At 44.7% G+C, this 23,990-nt stretch overlaps 1 protein-coding gene across 5 annotated transcripts in view; it reads right to left on the bottom strand.

Annotated features, from left to right (window-relative positions):
- The window catches only part of FAT3 (FAT atypical cadherin 3), a 485,754-nt gene that overhangs the window by 316,711 nt on the left and 145,053 nt on the right, over positions 1 to 23,990 (bottom strand). For all 5 annotated transcript variants that reach the window (XM_069969660.1, XM_069969659.1, XM_069969657.1 and 2 more), the window contains exon 3: positions 18,100 to 21,413. In XM_069969660.1, the coding sequence (XP_069825761.1) occupies positions 18,100 to 21,382 (3,283 nt within the window). In that variant the 5' untranslated portion in view covers positions 21,383 to 21,413. The remainder of the gene's footprint in view (positions 1 to 18,099; positions 21,414 to 23,990) is intronic.

The following is a 23,990-nucleotide window of genomic DNA, read 5'->3' on the forward strand; positions in this document are numbered from 1 at the left end:
ATACTCACCTCATCCCTCGCAGGTATAACTGATCATATCCACCATACACCATAATAATTCTATAATTTTATTTGAATACAAGCTAAAGAGGTTGGCCGTTTTGGTAATCCCTTAGGGCCCTTTCGCACGGAGCGATAATGGGTCGAATCAGGCTGATTCGGCGGATTATCGCTTGGTGTAATAGAGACCATGATCATCGGTTGATTGTGTCTTTGGGTCCTGACCGAAAATCATCGGCCACCAACTGCGCATCACTAGGCGTCATAGTGAGACATGGCCGATGGCTAACGATTGAATAAACTGTTATATATTACCTCTCCACACTCCCGGTCTTGTCCTGCCCTCTTGCTTGCTTCCCGGCACAGTGGCTGTAGCTTAAAAGGCAGTCCCGGTCAGTGATTGTCTGAGTGGCCTGTCAGCTCGGAGACCTCTCTGAAGCTGCAACCACGGTGTCGGGAGTAAAAGCAGAGAGCAGGAGAGGACTAGGAGCGCGGAGAGTAAATGTAGAACAGTTTAGGGCAAGGGCTGCACGGACATCGCTAATGATTAGAGATGAGCGAGTAGTGAAATATTCGACTTTCGAGAATTCGAATCGAATAGGCACCAATATTCGACAATTCGAATGAGTATTTGATCCCATTATAGTCTATGGGAAAAAAATTTGCGGCACTTGGAAATCAAAATTCGACCACTTGGAGGTCACCAAGTCCCCAATGAAACCTCCCTAAACTATGCAAATACCTCTGGAATGACACTGGGACATTAGGGGGGGGCATGCCTGGGTGCACCCAACACCCAAAATCGCAGTATAATGCCCCTCTCCGAAGTTGCTAAGGAAAATTATTTGCGAACGCTTTACGAACATTTATGGCAATGTTCACACATTTCTTGCGCAGTGTTACATACATGATTCCAATGTGCGTCCGCAGAGCGTCATGTTATTCGCGTGTATCACGCGTAATGCTGTATGAATGTTACTGGAACAGTATGTATGACGTGCCTTTTTCTGGGCTACTAGAACAATATGTATCACGTGCCTTTTACTGGGCTACTGAAACAGTATATATCAGGTGCCCTTAGTGGGCTACTGGAACAATATGTACAACGTGCCCTTAGTGGGCTACTGGAGCAATATGTATAACGTGCCCTTAGTGGTGTTAAACAGGGACACTATAAGTCACTTGTACACACAGGGTACTGGAATGAATACACCTGCTGCTGCTGATGCTGTTATATCATCTATTTCTTAGCACTGAGAAGCTTTGGATTCAGAGATGACCTTTTCGCTTGATCTTAGCCCTGAAAAGGACTTTTGGGTTCTGTAGTAATCCTGCCTAACCAAAACACTACTAAAACCTATCTCTCCCTGCTGCAAGATCTTTCCCTGGCTAGGTTGAAAGGCGGTCGAGAGGCGGGAGCCAAGTATTTAAGATTTGAGGTCATGTGGTTCAGCCATCCAATGAGGGTAGACGCCGTTTATGCGCTGCGTGCGTACTCCCAGGGTACCTCACAGCCTCACTAGGTGCAATAGGCTCAGTAAAAGAGCGCTGATCTAGCAGGTTGGCAATCGTTTACATTATTGATCTGGCCACCATCGCCCCGTCTAATAGGACCCTTAGAAAGGTCCCCTTTCACCAAAAGGTAGATCAGCTGAAATGGTCAACTGAAATTTTTAAAAGAACCAGTCACCAAGTGTTTGGTTTCCCAACAGTGCCTCCACTGAGGACATAAAGTATTACATGATGTTGAGTTAAACCAGTGGGTATATAGACCACGTAAGGCCCCATAGCAAACCTTAGAACGGGGAATGGGGTTGATAAATCCACAAACAATTCAAGGCAGGAGAACCCCATGTTTGATCAATCTCCCACCCAGATGAGGAGAACACAAGAGGGAGAAGTCAACCTAAGTCCCTTAATAGATCCTGGAATAACCTGGACCACAATAAAACTAGTTGGGGGTCATGTCCATGTTCATAGTACAGTGCCTTGCAAACTTCAAGCTATATGAAGCAATAATATGGAAGGCTATGACGCCATGTTTCATCAACACTTTAAGGAAGAGGCAACAAAAAGTCAGTACCTCTAATAGGGGGCCATAAGGGCTTGATATAGGCTCCACATAGGTCCACAAGGTCTAGGTATAGAAGAGGAAAACATTTTCCCATAAGTCCAGATGACCCCATGTTTTCAGTGGCCTGGAACGTGTTGCTACCAACAAACAATATGATATAAACTGATGCCTTTACAGCAGCTGCCGGACTCTTGTGACCATCAAAACTGATAAAACTTCTGAGTTCTGCCAACATTTCATGGAATGTAATTGAATCACACGTAATGGAAAAGACGGATACATTAAAAAAGGGATTTGAAAATTAAGGTTTAGATTCTTTTCTTTATTGGATTAAGCGATTTGGAACATAAAGCGGCCTTATTCTTTCCTCTGATGGGAGGGGGAGCGGGGTCTGCTGTTAGTGATCTACTGACCTCTCATGTTGGGTTTCACTACAGCTCTCAGATCCTCCTATCAGCTCACCGATCTGGCACCAGAGTCACGTATCATCCAGGAACTTACAAACACTACATTATCACGGCTTATCACCTGCAGCGCAAAGGAAGCAGGGGGCTCAGGATGACTCCATGACTCATTCCCCATAAGAAGTGGTGGTAAACAAGCAACTGGAAAGTGGTCCAAAAAACAGCTTCTATCCTATATTATTAGGAATGGGGGATCAAATAAGATATAAGGAGACATTACTTGTATTTTGGTCTCCTTCGTTTTGCTGTTTATTCTCAATGATAGATGAGTGTAATAAGATAAAAGTAACAGATGGGTATGAGATCTCTAGAAATCTAGTGTAATATCTTGTGGATTATGGATAAATAATTAAATGAAATGAAATAGCAAACTGTCATAAAAAGTGTACAACTTATTGATAATATATACGCATGCACACAATTATACGTATAGCCCCCCCCCCCCTCCACATCCCAAACAACAAACCTATTCATAAGATCTATTATATTTGTAGGTGGATTGCATTACATCCTCAGGCTGGGAGATTTTAACATGACTAATGGGACATGTAGAACATGTTGAGAAGAACCTTTGAATTACAAATGTCCTTTCCTCTTCCCCAGCTGCCCTCTCCCTGGCGTCCACCCCTCGGGGAGCTGTCCTGTAGAGTTGTGTGGCCGCTCATGATGAATGTCCTCTACTGATTAGACTTGCTGCCTCATCAACGCCGGCTAATTTCTAACCGGCATCTACTATTAGATGGGGAAGGCTCAGATACATTGTGGAAATCAGGCCGGGTTCACACTTTTCCGGTTTCCATCAGCTTCAAGGCTTGGCTGGTTATTTGCTGCCAAATATTGTCACCAGATTCCTACTTATACACACAAACATTCCATCAAATATTATAGAGTTTTGAACAGTCAAGCAAAAATATTTAAATATTTATGTAAAAATAAAAACTGCAGAGAATTACATCGAAAAACAAAATAAACCATCACGACTGTTAATGTAAGCTTTGTTCATCCCAGTGGACCAATAGACTTATAATGGGGTCCGTGGGGTTCCGCTATTTTTCCTGTCAAATGTGATGGAATCTGTGACTTAGGCTCAGAATGGAGCCTCCGGCGCAGATGTGAACGTAGCATCCAATGTATAATTCATTCTCCCTGCTCGGACTGGTGAACGTTTAGATGATTATGCAGTTATGTGCGGAAAGCAAGGATATTATTAGTTTTTCCTAAATCGCTAAGAATCAAAAACAGATCAAGTTCCTTGCCTGATGTTAATACCACTTTAACATGTTTACACTGTTTTTATGCTACTGTCTCCAAAATTATATATATAGTGGTGCCTTGGATTATGAGCATAATTCGTTCCGGGGCTGTGCTTGTAATCCAAATCCACTCTTAAACCAAAGCAATAATAAATTATTGAAATGTAGACAATTGGTTCCACACCCCAAATATAATGATTTTTTTTAATCTAAATAACATATAAAACAAATGAAACAAATATTCAGAAACAGCAGAATATGTGATATTATAAGTTACTGTACAGTAATGGGGAGGATGGGAAACACAAGGGCGGACAGAGACTGCAGGGAGCATGAAGGAATGAGCAGGACAGATGTGGGCACATACATGCAGCATTCTTTGTCCGGGGAGAGAGGGGTTACAGCTATGGAGAGATTACCTCCACAGTCCTGTCCCCTGATGGAAGCCCCAGCCTGAAGTGGGATCTGCTATGATTTGTAAGGTGAGGGAGACTTCCTGGGTCAGAGTACAGGGCTGTAGACCCCGCTATGCAGACCATGTCCCTCCCCGCTCCCTCTCCCATCCAGTACAGGGAGCTCTAAAACCAAAGCAATGCTCTTATACCAAGTTACAATTTGGTAAAACTGTGAGCTCTTCTTATATATATATATATATATATATATATATATATATATATGTGTGTGTGAGTCAGTCAGAAAATTAATAGCACTAAACCTGATGAAGGGCCTATGTTACATATAATTTTCATCAGTGTCGTGTCTGGTTTCTATAATTGTAGTAAAAAAGGTCCAACAGCATCCAATGGTGAACTTCAATCTTTATTGAAAAACCAAGCTTACACATAAATATACTAGTATCTTTGTAAGCTTGGCTTTTCAATAAAGATTGAAGATCACCACTCAATGCCATTGGGCCTCCTTACTACAAGCTACATGAGCCCTTCCTGGGATTCTAGGCTCTTCAGCGTGCATCCCTCCACATCTACGCATAAGGGTCCATTGGTGCTGCTGACTCCATCCACTACCTGTGGGTCTTGGTTTCTAGAATTGACATGTCAAAATTGTATATGTACATGTATATATTATACATCTATCACTGAACCCTTTGAGGTTTGAAAAGGTTTTTGATAGAACTGAAATGTGGTTTCACTTAAAAAAAACAATAAAAAAACTATATCACTGATTGATTACGCTAAGCCTGATGAAGGGCCTAAATATGGCCTAGACTGTACACAGTATTCCATATGTGGTCTGACCCATGATTTATAGAGAGACAAAACTATGTTCACATCTTTAGCATCTCGGCCTCTTTCGATGCCTCCCATGATGTTATTAGCCTTGGCAGCTGCTGCTTCCTCATCACTGTATCACTCTGAAAATTATTTGACCTGAAGGGCCTATGTCCGAAACCTTGTTACATATAATACTTCAGCTTGAAAAAGGCTCAGTAACGTAGTTTACACAGAAAAAAAAGCAATTTCCCTCTTTTTAACCATATTAGAGTGCTATACTTTCTTATATCTTTTTTGTGCCCTTTGATCAAAAAATACCATAAGGGTACAAACCCACTTGCCGGATCTGCAGCGAGTCTCCTTGCTGCGTTTTTGCAGCGAGACTCGCTGCAGATCCTGGCCCTATACTTTCAATAGCAGAGAAACTCGCAGCAGGGATGTACATCCCTGCTGCGATTTTGTCTGCAGCCCGCCCCATTAACCCCCCGGCCGCCGGACATTATACATTACCGGGTCCCCGTTCCTGCTTGCTTCGGGGCTCCCGGTGTCTTCACGGCCCGCCCGGCCAATCAGTGCGCTGCGGCAGGGCAGCGCACTGATTGGCCGGGCAGAACGTGCCGGGAGCCGCCGAAGCAAGCAGGAGCGGGGACCTGGTAATGTATATCCTGCCCGCAGCCCCGGCCGCCCCCCCCGCAGCCCCGGCCGCCCGATCGCCCCCCCGCAGACCCGGCCGCCCCCCCGCAGCCACGGCCTCCCGATCGCAGCCCCGCAGCCCCGGCCGCCCGATCGTCCCCCCGCAGCCCCGGCCGCCCGATCGTCCCCCCGCAGCCCCGGCCGCCCGATCGTCCCCCCGCAGCCCCGGCCGCCCGATCGTCCCCCCGCAGCCCCGGCCGCCCGATCGTCCCCCCGCAGCCCCGGCCGCCCGATCGTCCCCCCGCAGCCCCGGCCGCCCGATCGCCCGTCCCCCCGCAGCACTGATCGCTTACACGCCCCCCCGCAGCCCCGGCCGCCCGATCGTCCCCCCGCAGCCCCGGCCGCCCGATCGTCCCCCCGCAGCCCCGGCCGCCCGATCGTCCCCCGGCAGCCCCGGCCGCCCAATCGCCCGTCCCCCCGCAGCACTGATCGCTTACACGCCCCCCTGCAGCCCCGGCGATCGGGCGGCCGGGGCTGCGGGGGGACGATCGGGCGGCCGGGGCTGCGGGGGGACGATCGGGCGGCCGGGGCTGCGGGGGGACGATCGGGCGGCCGGGGCTGCGGGGGGACGATCGGGCGGCCGGGGCTGCGGGGGGACGATCGGGCGGCCGGGGCTGCGGGGCTGCGATCGGGTGGCCGTGGCTGCGGGGGGGCGGCCGGGGCTGCGGGGGGGGCGGCCGGGGCTGCGGGCAGGATATACATTACCAGGTCCCCGCTCCTGCTTGCTTCGGCGGCTCCCGGCACGTTCTGCCCGGCCAATCAGTGCGCTGCCCTGCCGCAGCGCACTGATTGGCCGGGCAGGCCGTGAAGACACCGGGAGCCCCGAAGCAAGCAGGAACGGGGACCCGGTAATGTATAATGTCCGGCGGCCGGGGGGTTAATGGGGCGGGCTGCAGACAAAATCGCAGCAGGGATGTACATCCCTGCTGCGAGTTTCTCTGCTATTGAAAGTATAGGGCCAGGATCTGCAGTGAGTCTCGCTGCAAAAACGCAGCAAGGAGACTCGCTGCAGATCCGGCAAGTGGGTTTGTACCCTAAAACTGAACTGGTCCCAAAGGTCTGTATTTTATCTGGCTAAAAACTGGCAGAAAGGAAGCTCAGAAAAAGAGTGAACACACAAGGTGAACCTTCTGTGTGTGTGACGATTGCCTTGGGCTACTCTTATCTACATGATTTTTCATGATATAAAGGTATTCATAGGAAACAATGGCCTCCCTTGTTTTATGATGCAAGCATTGAGCGTGTGAGAACACGTGGGATTATTTACCATCTGATGCCCTTAGGACTTTCTGTGTCCTCTTGTATGGTTTGGTTTCTCCACATATTCATGACCATACTGGTAACACTATTCATATAATAGCCATTCTTCATATTGCCTTTGGCTCTACCATGTCCTATCATTATCCACCACGGATGAAGAACAATTCTTCGAATGTCGACGTCTACCTTTCATGTTTTGCCAAGTGGACATTTTCCGCTCTAGGTCTATGGTTTTACGCTCCTGTCTCATTGACTCCCTGCCGTCTTCCCCTTAAGAACACATTTGTTTTTAGTCCACTTTGCAATTTTTGAGATCTCATTTTAATTTCAAATGACGGAACTAATAAAAAAAGTTTTTAAAAAATCAATCGAAAGGGGCTTCCAAGGTCTTCAACGCATCAATAATTTTCGATAAGTTCATGGAAAATAGTGTTGGGTAATCTATTCTAGCGAGATTCAATTACAGTATAAATGCATGAAAGACCTCACAGAAGCCTTCACGCCACAAAAGGATGAAGACAGGCCACTTTCACACTCCCAAAAATATTCACGGTCGAATTTGCATTCGAACACAAGGTCCTCACATACTGTAGACTTGATGTGAGCTGTTGAGGTGTACAACATCTGCATTGAGTTTGGGCATGTTCCCATCCATTAACAAGCATCTTATTCTAGGAGACTCCCCGGTTATTATGAGAAAGTGATGAAAGCAATAATAGAAACCAAAAAAGAAAGGAAAAAATATCAAAGTATGGAAATAATTTGAATATTTTACCGCACACAAAAGACAAAGGGGAATGAATAACTTGTGAGCTATGAATATAAGGCAGCCTTTATGTTCACAGGAAGCCGGAGGGAAAATTAGTAGTAGTCCTATTACTAGGAGCTGTAATAGCAAGTGACAGTATATAATATGATTCCTTAAAGGGCACTTAAGAATAATATTGTTAGTAATAATTATGTATGTCCAAGGTTCAGCCTGTATGGTCATTTGGGGGGGGGGGGGGGGGGGGGGAGGGGGGTAGTCTATTTCCATCTTAAACTGCACTAGTAATAAAATTTTGTAAGGTTTTATGTACTTACAAAATTCATTTAGTATATGGGAATTGTTTAATTTTTGGAATCCTCTAAAAAAAAGTGGAACAGGAGAAGCCTATGACTTAGAGGGGCTGTACAGAATTACAAAAAAATGGCCCCTATATGATTTCCAGGAACAGCATAATATATTTAATGCTGTCTGCCTGTTAACTCCATGGAAGTACATGGTGCTGAGCTGTAATACTGCATTCTGCCTGGGTACATGGGTGGCACTAAACAGCTATATTTTCTAATCCTAGACATCCCTTTAAAGGGAAACTGTCAGCACTATGTCATGCTCTGGGCTCAAGTGTCAAGAAGGCATTGCCAGGCCGTAGGATGCACACCTTCTCCCTCCTCCAATACTCCCTGCCTTAAAGGGGTTATCCAGGATAAAACAGTTATCCATAGTAGTAGTTCATGAATAGTTGATTGGTGGGTTTGCCGACTCCTGGCATCTCCTTCAATCAGTTGTTCGTGCTATGGTGCCAGAAGCAGTTGGCTATGTTTCTTGTGTACTGCAGCCTCAGCTCTTATTGAAGTAAATAGGGTACTACCACAACCGTTTTAACTGATTGACATGGTAGGAGAGGTATAGGGGAAGGAAGAGTTGTGCATCCTATGCTTTAATAATGCCTTCTTTATACTCGAGTCCTGAGAATAACAGTTTCCCTATAAAACCACCAGGTTATTTGACAGATTCTAACTGGATAAGCAAGAATATTGATTAGGTTTTCTATGTATGGTTCACCATAGATTTTCTATGTATCGTTCACCATTTCGGAGGATCCACCTTGGGTGAGTTTATGGAAAATGTAGGGTTTGTCTTGAGGTTTACATTACTTAAACCTTATCTAGAGCAATTAATCTTCACAGCTGAACTCCTTTCAGTTGTACAGTATCTAAAACACCTTAGGTATGCAAAGAATTAGAATATCAAGAGAATCTGGCAAATGTATTAAAGGACAACTCCGGGCAGGGAAATCGTTTGTGAAAGTGTCGGGGAGGCCGAAAGAAATAATGTGCTCTCACCTCCCCGGCTCCAGTGCTGATGCCGCATACCACCAGTCCGGACCTCCGGATTCTGGACGCTTCCTGGTTTCGAGAGGGGACCTAGGTTGTGACGTGTCAGGGCCGCTCAGCCAGACAGCGACTGAGGCAGGACACCCTTTATAGCAGCTGACTGGCTGAGTGGCCCTGACACACCAGGTCCCCTCTCTAACCAGGAATCGGTCGGGGACTCTGGGGACAATCTGGGCGGCAGCGGAGTAAGAGCGGAGCCAGCATCAGCGCTGGAGCCGAGGAGGTGAGAAAACCTTATTTCTTACAACATCCTAGGAACTTTTCTAAAAAATTGCCCTGCACGGAGTTATCCTTTAATTCTTAGCATGTCCTGGTTTACATAAATACAGATGAGGTTGAAATAGCACAAGTGTTGGAAAAATCATGTAACAATCCTGTTCTGTATGCCTACTCTTAATCCTTACAGGGTTGTTCCCAAATAGGGTCCACTGGATAGGGCATCACTATGAGTTGCAATAGTTTGCAGCAGTGGCATATGGCTGGGCCCAATAGCAAACTTTTGATTGGGCCCCCCCTTCCCGACTGATCACTAAGCCGACAAGTGTAGTCACAACTGCAAGTGCTCATCAGGAGTTCTAGGGATAGTTGCAGAACCTGGGAGGCCTACTCAGGGCCACCATCAGGAATTTCTGGGCCCCATACACTCAAAGTGTCTGGGCCCCCCATTAACAAAAAATCCGGGACATATCTTTGACTGATGTCTCTGGTATGGTGTGCAGACGCAGCTGCCTATAGAGGATTGGGTTTAATTCGATATGTCCAACACCAGACTAGTTCCACCCAATCTCCCAGCAGCACCTGCGTCTGAACACCACTCCAGAAACATCAACTTTGTAACAGGTACCCTTTAAAGTGTACCTGTTACTTTAAAAAAAACTTTTGACATGTTATAGAGACATATCAAAAGTTTTGATCGGTCTGGGTCCGAGTATTCAGACCCATACCAATCAGGAGAAGACTGCTGCAGTGCATCCTCTCCCCCGCTCTGTGTAATATAAAAAAGACACCATAGACGACTAACATTATAAGCCTGTTTTTGTGTTTTTTTCAAACACAGAGCGGGAGTGACTGTGCTGCAGTCGTCCCCAAAAAACAACTTTGAAAAACCATATGTAAATTACCCCATGTAGTCATGTGGGCGGCCCTCAGTGGCGAAGTAGTCATGGCTCACACAAAAATATCTTCTCTATTTACACGTGTAATTTCCCGAGTGACGTCATTGCTGGGTAAAATAACAGACTGACAAAATATCCTGGCTTACCATGAAGAGATGACCCCCATTATAATAACACACATACATGGTATACACACAGCACATACCATATATATTACATACATCATATACACACACAACACATGCCACATATATTACATACATCGTATACACACACAACACACACTGTATATAAGACATACATCATATACACACAACTTACACTGTATATATTACATACATCATATACACACAACACATACCATATATATTACATACATCTTATACACACAACACACACTGTATATATTACATACATCATATACACACAACTTACACTGTATACATTACATACATCATATACACACAACACACATTGTATATATTACATACATCATATACACACAACTTACACTGTATATATTACATACATCATATACACACAACACATACCATATATATTACATACATCTTATACACACAACACACACAGTATATATTACATACATCATATACACACACACAATATATATTACATACATCATATACACACAACTTACACTGTATACATTACATACATCATATACACACAACACACACTGTATATATTACATACATCATATACACACAACTTACACTGTATATATTACATACATCATATACACACAACACAAACCATATATATTACATACATCATATACACACAACACATACCATATATATTACATACATCATATACACACAACACACACCGTATATATTACATACATCATATACACACACACAACACACACTGTATATATTACATACATCATATACACACAACTTACACCGTATATATTACATACATCATACACACACACAAAACACACTGTATATATTACATACATCATATACACACAACTCACACTTTAAACAGATATGAACACACGTATGTACATTTTATATTTACATCCATCATACACAGGGCCACTTCTAGCTTTTTTGGTGCCTGAGGTTAAAATTAAAATGATGTTCTGCAGCAACTGAAGTGTGTATTATGATGTTCTGCTGCAGCTGAAGTGTGTATTATGATGTTCTGCTGCAGCTGAAGTGTGTATTATGATGTTCTGCTGCAGCTGAAGTCTGTATTATGATGTTCTGCTGCAGCTGAGATGTGTATTATGATCTGCAGCAGCTGAGGTGTATGATGAGGTTCTGCAGCAGCTGAGGTGTAGTATGATAATCTGCAGGAGCTAAGGTTCATGATGAGGTTCTGCAGCAGCTAAGTTTTATGATGAGGTTCTGCAGCAGCTGAGGTGTATGATGAGCTGCAGCAGCTGAGGTGTATGATGATGTTCTGCAGCAGCTGAGGTGTGTGATGTTCTGCAGCAGCTGAGGTGTATGATGATGTTCTGCAGCAGCTGAGGTGTATGATGATGTTCTGCAGCAGCTGAGGTGTATGATGATGTTCTGCAGCAGCTGAGGTGTGTTATGAGGTTCTGCTGCAGCTCAGGTGTATTATGATGTTCTGCAGCAGCTCAGGTGTATTATGATGTTCTGCAGCAGCTCAGGTGTTTTATAAGGTTCTGCCGCAGCTGAGGTGTGTATTATGATGTTCTGCAGCAGCTCAGGTGTATTATGATGTTCTGCAGCAGCTGAGGTGTAGGATGAGGTTCTGCAGCAGCTGAGGTGTATTATGAAGGTAAGCAGACATCATACTACACCTCAGCTGCTGCAGAGCCTCATCATACACCTGCTGCAGAACATCATAATACACCTCAGCTGCTGCAAAACATCATAATACACCTGAGCTGCTGCAGAGTCTCATCATAAACCTCAGCTGCTGCAGAGCCTTATCATACACCTCAGCTGCTGCAGAGCCTCATCATACAACTCAGCTGCTGCAGAGCCTCATCATACACCTCAGCTGCTGCATAACATAATACACACCTCAGCTGCTGCAGAGCCTCATCATACACCTCAGCTGCTGCATAACATAATACACACCTCAGCTGCTGCAGAGCCTCATCATACACCTCAGCTGCTGCAGAACTTCATATTACACCTCAGCTGCTGCAGAACCTCATACTAGTGCACAAGGAGATATGCTGCAGCACCAGCCTCCCGACACAACTCCCAGCATACCTTCTTGTGCACTACAACTCCTAGCATACCTTCTTGTGCACAAAGAGGTATGCTGGGAGTTGCTGTACCACTGTACCAGCCATCCCTGGGGCCACTGCAATGGCGGGTCCTAGGGAGAGGATGGGGGGCAGGACCATATACTGTAAAACAGCCGGCACAAGTGTTCGCTAAGTGCCGACTATTTAAAGTTGGGGCCATTGGGAGCAGAGAGTGGGCCGGGCAGCGAAGGTGACACTAAGGGGCAAGGGTCGCACAGAGAACATGGCCGTCGCTCAGCAAGCCGCCTGATGTGTTCTCTGTACTATACTTTATGTTAAACTGCGCTATTATGCAGCTTAATATGAACTATCGAATACCAGGAAATCTGTGTATCAAACCATTTTTTTCCTGGATAGCGATGCTGCAGAACCTTATCATACACCTCAGCTGCTGCAGAACCTTATCATACACCTCAGCTGCTGCAGAGCCTCATCATACACCTCAGCTGCTGCAGAGCCTCATCATACACCTCAGCTGCTGCAGAACATCACACACCTCAGCTGCTGCAGAACATCACACACCTCAGCTGCTGCAGAACCTCATCATACACCTCAGCTGCTGCAGAACATCACACACCTCAACTGCTGCAGAACCTCATAATACACCTCAGCTGCTGCACAACCTTATCATACACCTCAGCTGCTGCAGAGCCTCATCATACACCTCAGCTGCTGCAGAACATCACACACCTCAGCTGCTGCAGAACATCACACACCTCAGCTGCTGCAGAACCTCATCATACACCTCAGCTGCTGCAGAACATCACACACCTCAGCTGCTGCAGAACATCACACACCTCAGCTGCTGCAGAACCTCATCATACACCTCAGCTGCTGCAGAACATCACACACCTCAACTGCTGCAGAACCTTATCATACACCTCAGCTGCTGCAGAGCCTTATCATACACCTGAGCTGCTGCAGAACATCACACACCTCAGCTGCTGCAGAACCTTATCATACACCTCAGCTGCTGCAGAACCTTATCATACACCTCAGCTGCTGCAGAACATCACACACCTCAGCTGCTGCAGAACCTTATCATACACCTCAGCTGCTGCAGAACATCACACACCTCAGCTGCTGCAGAACCTTATCATACACCTCAGCTGATGCAGAACCTCATCATAAACCTCAGCTGCTGCAGAACCTTATCATACACCTCAGCTGCTGCATAACATCACACACTTCAGCTGCTGCACAACCTTATCATACACCTCAGCTGCTGCAGAACCTCATCATACACCTCAACTGCTGCAGAACCTTATCATACACCTCAGCTGCTGCAGAACCTCATCATACACCTCAGCTGCTGCAGAACCTCATCATACACCTCAGCTGCTGAAGAACCTTATCATACACCGGAGCTGCTGCACAACCTTATCATACACCTCAGCTGCTGCAGAACCTCATCATACACCTCAGCTGCTGCAGAACATCACACACCTCAGCTGCTGCACAACCTTATCATACACCTCAGCTGCTGCAGAACATCACACACCTCAGCTGCTGCACAACCTTATCATACACCTCAGCTGCTGCAGAACATCATAATATACCTCAGCTGCTGCAGAACCTCATAATGCACACCTCTCAGCTGCTGCAGAACCTCATCATACACCTCAGCTGCTGCAGAACCTCATCATACACCTCAGCTGCTGCAGAACCTCATCATACACACATCTCAGCTGCTGCAGAACATCATCATGCACACCTCTCAGCTGCTGCAGAACCTCATAATACACACATCTCAGCTGCTGCAGAACATCATAATACACACCTCTCAGCTGCTGCAGAACTTCATAAGCCTCTCTCTTTATAAAGAACCAAGCATCATCTTTTAGCTATAATTGTACAAGTTTCAGCATACAGCACAGAGGGGCTGAGGATACAGATATCCAGTGCTGTGCTCACCATTACTATCTGGTGTGCACAGGGTGGTAGCCTAACCCCCACTCCAGGTGACCCCCCAACTCTCAAACACACACACCTCACTAACACACACACCTCACTAACACACACACCTGAAAAACCTACTAACACACACAACTTACTAACACACACACCTCACAAACCCACTAACACACACACACACTTACATTCTCTGCAGGGAAAGTCTGGGGCAGCATGAGGTGCAGTCCTCTTCTTCTCTCCTGCACACAGCCGGCTCCGGGCCCCTCCCCCTCCTGCTCCTCTTGTCCCGACAGAGAACACAGCCAGAGAAGGTACCGAGGTGGCTGGGGAGGGGCCCGGGGGGAGTGAGGAGGGGGCCCTGCTTGTGTCTTCTCTCAGCTCTGCTCCTGATAGTGAGCGTCTGACAGACAGCAGGAGCTGTGTGTGTGTGTGTGTGTGTGTGTGCAGTACAGTTGTGAGGAGCTTCAGCGGGCCCCCTGAATTCTAGTTTGGGCCCGGGCCCCATACAACTGTACTGCCAATACTGCCCTGATGGCGGCCCTGGGCCTACTTGGCCACCTAGTGCTGCAAATGATGACAGCTCAGGGGGCCCAGTCTATTGCAGGAGTGGACCAGCGCCCCCGATTTGCAGGATCATCGTCCCTTAAAAAGGGACTGTTCTTCTGACTCTTTAAAAAAAAAAGGCAACTAGGTAGATTAGAAAAGTATAACAGCATAGTATCAGTAACAGTTTAATGGGATCGGCAAGACATACAGACGACCCGGGCATGAACTGGGCAGTGACCCATTGTACGACTCTATGTGGACCCATTAAGATGTATAACTTCATTATATACAGGATGTAACTTTAAGAACAAAACCAATCAAGACATAAGGCATAGGTGCCGGCAGCCATCATTAGTTGCCTCGGCTAATAACCCGTGACACATCTGGATTTGCGGCAAACCTTTAACCTGAAATCGATGGCCACTTCATAATGAGCACACGAACTAAACAAACGGTAAATAAACAGGCCTGTCAGTGTAAGGTAATGCAATCCGCCACTCTCCCGGTAACTAGACAGAAGATTAATTATTCAGAGGTGTTTTAGCTGCCACCAGGCCAATAGCAATCCGCTAATGACTTTAAGTATCACAGATCATATTGCCGAATGGCTTTTACACATATCTCCGCAGGCTCCAGTCCAAATTGGCCGGCTGACTCAGCTGAAGTTTTTGGCCTGGCTCAGATGAACCAACGAAAGGTGAATTTTTGGGATCATTAATTTCCCTCAGATGTCAGCTATGTCTTAACCAATGGTCTAACCGCGATTATAATAATTTGAATTACAATAACATTAAGGATTTGGAACGGGATCGCATATTATTTAGCTACAAACCATCTAAACATAAAAGGCATATACTTTTTTTTCTTCTCCCCATTTTCATGAATGTATTGGATATCCTTAAGGTAAGCAATCGCCGGTTTTAACTAAAATGATCATTTGTCGGGTAAAATTTATCTTTTGTTCAGGGCATACTGGAAAAAAATTTGGAAAAAATATTCTGAGACTATTAGAAGATCTTATGTTCGGAACAAATTGGAACAATTTTGGACAAAAATATTCTTAGAATATTAGAGGATTTTTTGTTAAGGACAAATTGGAAAAATTTTTCCTAAAATATTCCCAGAATATTGTTTGAATGTCCCCAGAAAGATTGTTTGCCCTTAAAGTCTCGCCAATTTGTTTTAAATTAACCTCTTAAGGACACATGACGTACCGGTACGTCCCGATCGCGGGTCCGATCGCCGTGCCCACTAATACAGTAATCAGATGCAGCTGTTAAACAAGACAGCTGCATCCGATTACTGGCTGCAGCACTTCCCAGGTGTCTAGTGGGGGAGATCGCTCCTCCGGGACGTCGTCCCGGAGAAGCGATCTCCGTTACTGCTGCCGGCCAGGGAACGCTCCAAGATGGCGCCGTCCCCGTCTCGGGATTCGTTTGTTTTCGGCTGCAGCAGCCGAAAGCAAACGAGTGCCGATCTCATTGATCTCTGCTGTATAACTATACAGCAAAGATCTTAATGAGAGATCAAAGTGTATATACTAGAAGTCCCCCAGGGGGAATAACCCTAACCCCAGGGGGAATAACCCTAACCCCAGGGGGGCTTCAAGTATATGTGTAAAAAAAAAGGATTGTTATTAGTAAAAAGCCCCCTCCCCTAATAAAAGTCTGAATCACCCCCCCCTTTTCCCAGGTTTAAAAAAAAAGTAAATAAATAAATAAACATGTTTGCTATCGCCGCGTGCGTAATCGCCCGAACTATTAATTAATCACATTCCTGATCTCGCATGGTAAACCGCGTAAGCGCCAAAAAAATCCCAAAGTGCAAAATTGCACATTTTTGTTCGCATCAAATCCAGAAAAATGTAATAAAAAGCAATCAAAAAGTCGTATATGCGCAATCAAGGTACCGATAGAAAGTAAACATCATGGCGCAAAAAATGACACCTGACACAGCCCCATAGACCAAAGGATAAAAGCGCTATAAGCCTGGGAATGGAGCGATTTTAAGGAACGTATATTTGCTAATAATGGTTTGATTTTTTTACAGGCCATCAGATACAAGAAATTATACATGTTGTATATTGTTTTAATCGTAACGACTTGAGGAACATGCATGACAAGTCAGTTTTACCCCAGGGCGAATGGCGTAAAAAAACATTCCCCCCAAATAAAAGAAATGCGTTGTTTTTTTGTTTTTTTTCAATTTCACCACACTTTGAATTTTTTTCTGGTTACGCAGTGTCCTTTATGCAAAAATTCAGCCTGTCATTGCAAAGTACAATTAGTGACGCAATAAATAAGGGCTCATGTGGGTTTCTAGGTGTAAAAATGCAAGTGCTATGGCCTTTTAAACACAAGGAGGAAAAACCGAAAACGCAAAAACGAAAATTGGCCCCGTCCTTAAGGGGTTAAAGTTTTGTATTGCCCCCCTCCCCCCCACCAAAAGTTATACAAAGTTATCTGGCACCCGCTTGCCAGCTTTCCCCCTCCAGACGTCCGCCGGGAGGGGTAGCCTACAGCGGGACGGAGAAGCAGCTGCCGTCTGGGGATGGGAGAGCTGGCAGGCGTGTGCCCAGGGCTAGGTGAAGGTCCTGGGGAGCTGCTGCAGCCAGGGGAAGGCTGCAGGTCATGAAGTCACCATTTTTAACCATGAAGTGAAGACTTCATGCATTAGTAAGTGCAGGGAAAAAAGCAAATTGTCATTGATCATGTATGCCCAAACCAGCACCATTTTCTTCCATGGGCCATGTTTAATATTGCAGCATAGCTCCATTAACTTGAATGGGGCTGAACCGCAGTACTAGAGACCAAACATGGACCATTATTTATGGAAGATAGGATTTCTTTTGAAATTTTAGGATTTTAATGTCCAGTATTTCTCCTGTGCAAATTGTTGCCCCCTTCTGAAAAATCCTCTTGTATTCTCTGCCAAGAAAAGTGGTGGAAGGGAAGAATATACAGCATATTCCTTTGTAAATTGGTTTGGACTTTTTAATCCCATTCACTTGCCCAACAAAGAAACATTCTAGCCAATTTTCTCATCATAAAACATCTTAACTGCACCAGTAACAATAGGAACAACAGGCAGGACACACACAACACTGTCACAAAGTTAGTCACTTACCAGTTTCTTCATCAATATTGAATCTTCCGAGACCACTGCCATCCCTTATAGAGTATTGTATTTCACCATCTCGACCAGTATCTTCATCTTTTGCCACAACTTGCAGCACACTAGTTCCAATCCGTGAATTCTCTTTGATAGATCCGGTTATAGCGAAATCCGAAAAATATGGAGTATGTAAATTTTCATTGACATCCACCACTTCCACTTCCACAAATGAAACTGAAGATAGTGACACTGGGCGGCCCTTATCCTTTGCCCGTACGGTTAGATTGTAGAATTGTTGCTTTTCATAGTCCAATTCTTTGTTTAAGCGAATAGCTCCACTCGTTTTATCAATTTCAAACCTGCCGTTGTAGTCGTTTACTAAGGAATACCGTACTTGACCACCAAGACCAAGGTCCGGGTCTTGAGTTTCGAGCCATGATATGACAGTGCCCACAGGTAGGTCTTCCAGTACTTTGGCGGTGTAGCTAAAAGGTACAAACACTGGAGCACAATCATTAACATCATCCAAAAAGACCTTTAGGGTGACCACAGAAAAAAGCTGTTGACCATTTTCCGCTTTGTCCCTTGCCTCAATCTTCAATGTGTAGTTAGACATGAGTTCTCTGTCCAGTTGGTCAGCGACATACACTATTCCTGTAGAGCTGTTTATTGCAAATTTTTTAGTATCGGTTAAAATGGAATAAGATACTTCCCCATTTGGTCCAATATCCTTGTCTCGAGCTTCCACCTGAATTAACTCTGTCCCTATGCTTGTGCTCTCTAGAGTATTAGCTGAGTAGCTTTCTTGAAGGAAGGTTGGGCTATTGTCATTTGCATCATTGACATGTATAGTCAACAATCGCCATGATGATCTTTGAGGTTTGCCTAAATCATATGCAGTGATATTTAGAAGGTATTTATCTGATGTCTCTCGATCCATGGGCATTAGGACACTAATTTGGCCAGATTCCAAATCAATGGTAAAACAGCTATCAATATTACCATCTGTAATTGTGTAAAGTACCTTTCCATTAAACCCAGAGTCAGGATCGGTGGCTTTAATTTTTAGTATGGAGGAACCCACAGGAAGGTCTTCCTTGACAGATACATCTGAAGGAAACGTCTTGTCAAACTGTGGGGGCTGCCTGTTTATTGAGTAGAAATCAAACAGGCTATCCTCGTAGTTTAACTTTGAATTAGCTTTGGACTTTTTCAGAAGTTTCTCGGCTAACTTCTGGGCTACCCTCGTTTCTTTACAATCAAAATATTTTGATGGGACCTTACCATGGACTACGGTTATATTCACGTACATAGGGTCAGCAAAGTTTTCCCCATCTGTGGCAGTGATTTTAAGGGCAAAGTTACTGTTTCTAAGACCAGAACTGACAAATGATTTCTTAAGCTGCAGGACCCCAGAATCGGGGTTCAAGTAAAAAAAACCTAGCTCATTCCCTGACATTATTTTATACTTGACAAGCTCTAGCTCATCGATATCAATGGCAGAAACGGCAGTGATGTGCCCCCCGGTTGGAAAATCAAAAGAGATGACTCCTTGACAAGCTACTTTTTCAAATAAGGGCTTATTATCATTAAGGTTGCCTATATGAATGGTTACATTAACTTCACTTTCATGGCGATATGGAGACCCCCAATCGGAGGCTCTTACGATAAACCTATAGCTCTCGGGAGATGACTCAAAATCAAGAACATCGGAAGTGCTGATGGTTCCTGTGAACTGGTTGATAATAAAAGGCAGTGAATTCAAGCTGGCAATGCTGTAAGTAATGTAACCATTTTCTCCTTTGTCCTTATCAGAAGCTAAAACCGTCAAAACATTAGTTCCGACAGGCACGGTTTCATTGACAAATGCCTCATAAAAGGTCTGTTGAAACTCTGGCGTATTATCATTGGCATCTTCCAATTTTATTATGACCTTTGCTTTAATATCATAGGATTTCTGCATTACTTCAATTTCATAGGTATATTTCCCATCCAGGTTTAAATGCCGTGCTGTGGTGATCAGTCCCGTCCTGGAGTTGATCTTAAAATACTCAGAATCTTCACCTTCAGAAATTTTGTATTCCACGGATGCTGATGAAGGTTGCACCTTCACCGCCGTTACGATAGCACCAGGAGGTGAAAATTCACTGACTGTAACATCATAAACATCTTTCTCAAATTCAGCTTTCACCTTTTCTTTTTCAGGGCTGGCAATGTGCACATATTTAAATTCTGATGACTTTTGAGGAGAACCCTTATCTTTAGCTTGAAGGGTCAGATTTACACCATATGGAAAGTTGTCCCAATCAATAGGACTTTTTTGTTTGATTTTATACTCATTCATCCATTTTCCTTCCTTCACCAATAAAAATTGTTGCGACTCATCTCCCGAGACAATGGCAACTGATTCGATGTCTCCATTGGCGCCTTCGTCACTATCGTCAACTGTAACAATGGCATATGAAGGATCCATGTCCAACATGGATGGAATGTGAGTGACCACAGCAATTGTAGGAGCGTGTTCATTAATACGTTCAATGTGAACAAAAAGTTTGGCGGTACTACTTACGCCATTGTTGCCGTATAATTTCATGCCACGGTCTACAGCTAAGACTTCCAGGTCATATCGATTTTTCTCATCATAATTTAGCCGCCCGCTTAAAGACACAACCCCGCTTGTAGGATGGACAGAGAAGAGGTCTACCTTATTCTTAAAATAGTAATAAAATTCACCATTGGATCCAATATCGGCATCAGTGGCAGTGACCTGAGCTATGCTCGTCCGTATAGGAGTGCTTTCTGCGATAGTAACAGAGTATGTGGTTGGGGAGAACAAGGGACGTAAATCATTCATATCTAGGACTTGCACGTTGACTTTTGTCCAGGCCTCCAAGTCCTCCCCTCTCACCGACGCCTTTATTGATAATAAATAGGTGTCCTGAATTTCTCGATTTAATATGGCAGAGTTTCCTCCCTTTGTTCGAATTCGTAGGAAACAAAAATCTCCAATAACAACCTCTTCCGCTTTAAAGAACCCTTCTTCATCTCCAGACATTACCCGATATTTGATGTCCCAGGAGAGATTGGCCAGTTTGATGCCGATTTTGGTTTGGCTGTTGAGATAAGTCCGAGCGGCAGAATTCTCGTATACTGTGGCATTGTACGTTGGATGTGTAAACTGGAAGATCTGAGGTGAGGTTCCTTGGAGACCAATACATAATTTAAAGAGTAAATTTAGAAATAATAGGGTGATGACACTGGAGGGCGATGTCCGTATGCCTCTCAAGATATCCATGTTTACGGCTATTCCATCATTTTTCTTTCTCCTAAGATAGAAACAAAAGAATAAAAGAAGTTAAGAAAAATGTATATATACTAATGTAAAAATTAGAAAAATATGGCTAATCAAAATTAAAATTTACCCACTATTTTACACACAGCTTTTATTTTACACACTTTGATAACTCTGGGCCAAAGTCTCTACTGGCCAAATATGAATGTGTAAGTCAAGAGAAACAGATGTGTATCTTGAGATTGAATGTGGCAGAATTGATAAGAGATAAGATAATCTCGAGCATGCTTGGGTTCATCCAAACGCGAACATGCAACATCTAATTACCAGCGGCTCAAGAAGTAGGAAAATATGGATACAGTCATATGCCATAGGCTGTATCCATGTTTTCCATGACTCCCTAAGGTTGCATCAAACATCAGCCAATGGCATTCAAATGCCGGACGATTGGGTTTGCGTGAACCTGAACGTGCTCGAAGTGCACTCATCTTTAATAGATACACCATTCGGCCACAGAGATAGTCCTCCCATCCTGTCCATACTCATTCACACTCAGTTTGCAATGTTTTCGATGGGGATAGGGTAAGACACTCCTAGAAGCGATATATCTTCCTTGAGAAAATAAATATTAAAGGCTGAAATTTTAATTTTACATAGAATATTAATGGAGCGAGAAGTTCAGTGAGGTGGGCTGCAAAAAAAATCATTTTTGCATCATCAGGCTCCCGTAGCCCGCTGGATGTCCTCTTCTCCCGATTTCTGGGTATGTCACGACCCAGGTTCAACATCATAAGCGGGTGGAATTTAGCCCAATCAACAAATCAGTGACTGCAGTGGGACAGTCACTGTCACTGACCGGCATCCGTCAACTGAGTTGTGGCGTAGCCGGAGGGGAGCCAAGAAGACAGCCAGATGGGGTCCAGGAGTGGGACACAGCTTTGAGCGGGCAACAGGACAGATGAATATGACTTCTTTTTTATGTTCCCTCGTCCCCAGCATGGAATTAGTTTTTTGCCCCGCGTAATAATTGCAAAACCCCTTCAAGGACTTCCCTATGTTATTTCACTAAATCATCAACTAAGAAGCAGCAGCCGCATCCCCCTCCCTACTTTAGTACTTTAATTGATGAAAGCTATAGCTCCACATATCTTTTTGTCCTACTTTGCATTAGATAACATAATGCCATACTGTATATCCATATATGTCTTTGTACCATCATATTGATCTTTCATTACGATACACAAGACCTCATACAAAGAGATGTCTGTCTCGCATTCTATCAGTCATAAGAAAAGTTTTCACTTTCCTTCCCACTATAATGGGAGTTTACTGTGTTATTGCCAGTTAACTTTAATCTATCAAATGTGTCGCTCAGTATAGTTACTGATATAATTTAGCGGCGCTACAATTTGACACAACACATAATGGTGGACCCATGTGACGCATTTAATACCATGAAATTGCTCAGTAATATAGTGATTCTCAGCATCGGTTCTCGGTGGACAGAAAGAGATCAAAAGCGGCAATATTTCTGAAGGAACAAGAAGGTGTTTATTACTAGGTGATTTTATTCCATTCGCAACTCATTGAAACTAATAAACAATGGGCTTAGGAGAGCTCGGAGCAGAATATCTAGTAGCTCAAAAATCCTACTGAAAAGTTCCACCATGACAGCACTTTTATAAAGACTGAAGATCACAACAAGATGCTGATTGTAGGGGGTTAGACTGGCAATATGAGATGTCTACTGTAACCAGTGGGTCTGCAGACAATCCATTCGGGTCCTATTACATGGAGCCATAATCGGCCGAATCAGACAGATTATTGCTCTGTGTAAAACAGAGAACGATTAGCCGATGAAACAATCGTTTCTTTAGGTCCAGACCTAAAAACATTGGGCGTCAGGGGCGCATCGCTATGTGTAATAGCGATGTGCGCCCAACGGCTCATGATTGCATTAACTTAGCTAACCACGTTCCTGAGGACACCAGGGAATGTCGTAAGGTAAGTAAGGTAAACACTATTGTTTTACCTTAAAGGAGAGGGCTGCACAGACATCGCTAACGATATATACAGCCCTTGCTGCCTGATAGTAGGCCCGTAAAATCTAGCAGATCGGCGCTTGTTTACAGTTTGCAGTGAAATCTGCTGCGGATCCCTTGCCTGTCATTTTCAGCAGTCAGCGGCAAATTATTTTAAACCATGCTGATAGACGATCGGCTCCTTGACTAATCGATGTCTTTATCACACAGGGCGTTATCGGTCTGAATCGGCCTGATTGGGCAGATAATCATTCCATGTGATAAGGCCTTAAGGCCCTATACCACAGGGCGACGTGGAGCAAACGAGTGCTCTCAGCGCTTGTTCCCCGCTCACTGTCGCCGCTATTCCACCCGGCAGCAGCAAGCAGGTGAGTCCGGGGAGGGCCTGGGGGAGCTGTGGGGGGGCTGCCCGCTAGATCGTCCGGGCAGCCCATAGCATATAGCAACGTCTGCAGATTGTTGCTGTATCAGTCGTTTGTTTTTCAACATGTTGAAAAAAAAACGACTGCAACGATCAGCCGACATGAACAATGTCGGCTGATCGTTGCCTTCTATTCCACAGGATGATT

This window comes from Dendropsophus ebraccatus, chromosome 5 (assembly GCF_027789765.1).
Source record: "Dendropsophus ebraccatus isolate aDenEbr1 chromosome 5, aDenEbr1.pat, whole genome shotgun sequence".
NCBI lineage: Eukaryota > Metazoa > Chordata > Amphibia > Anura > Hylidae > Dendropsophus > Dendropsophus ebraccatus.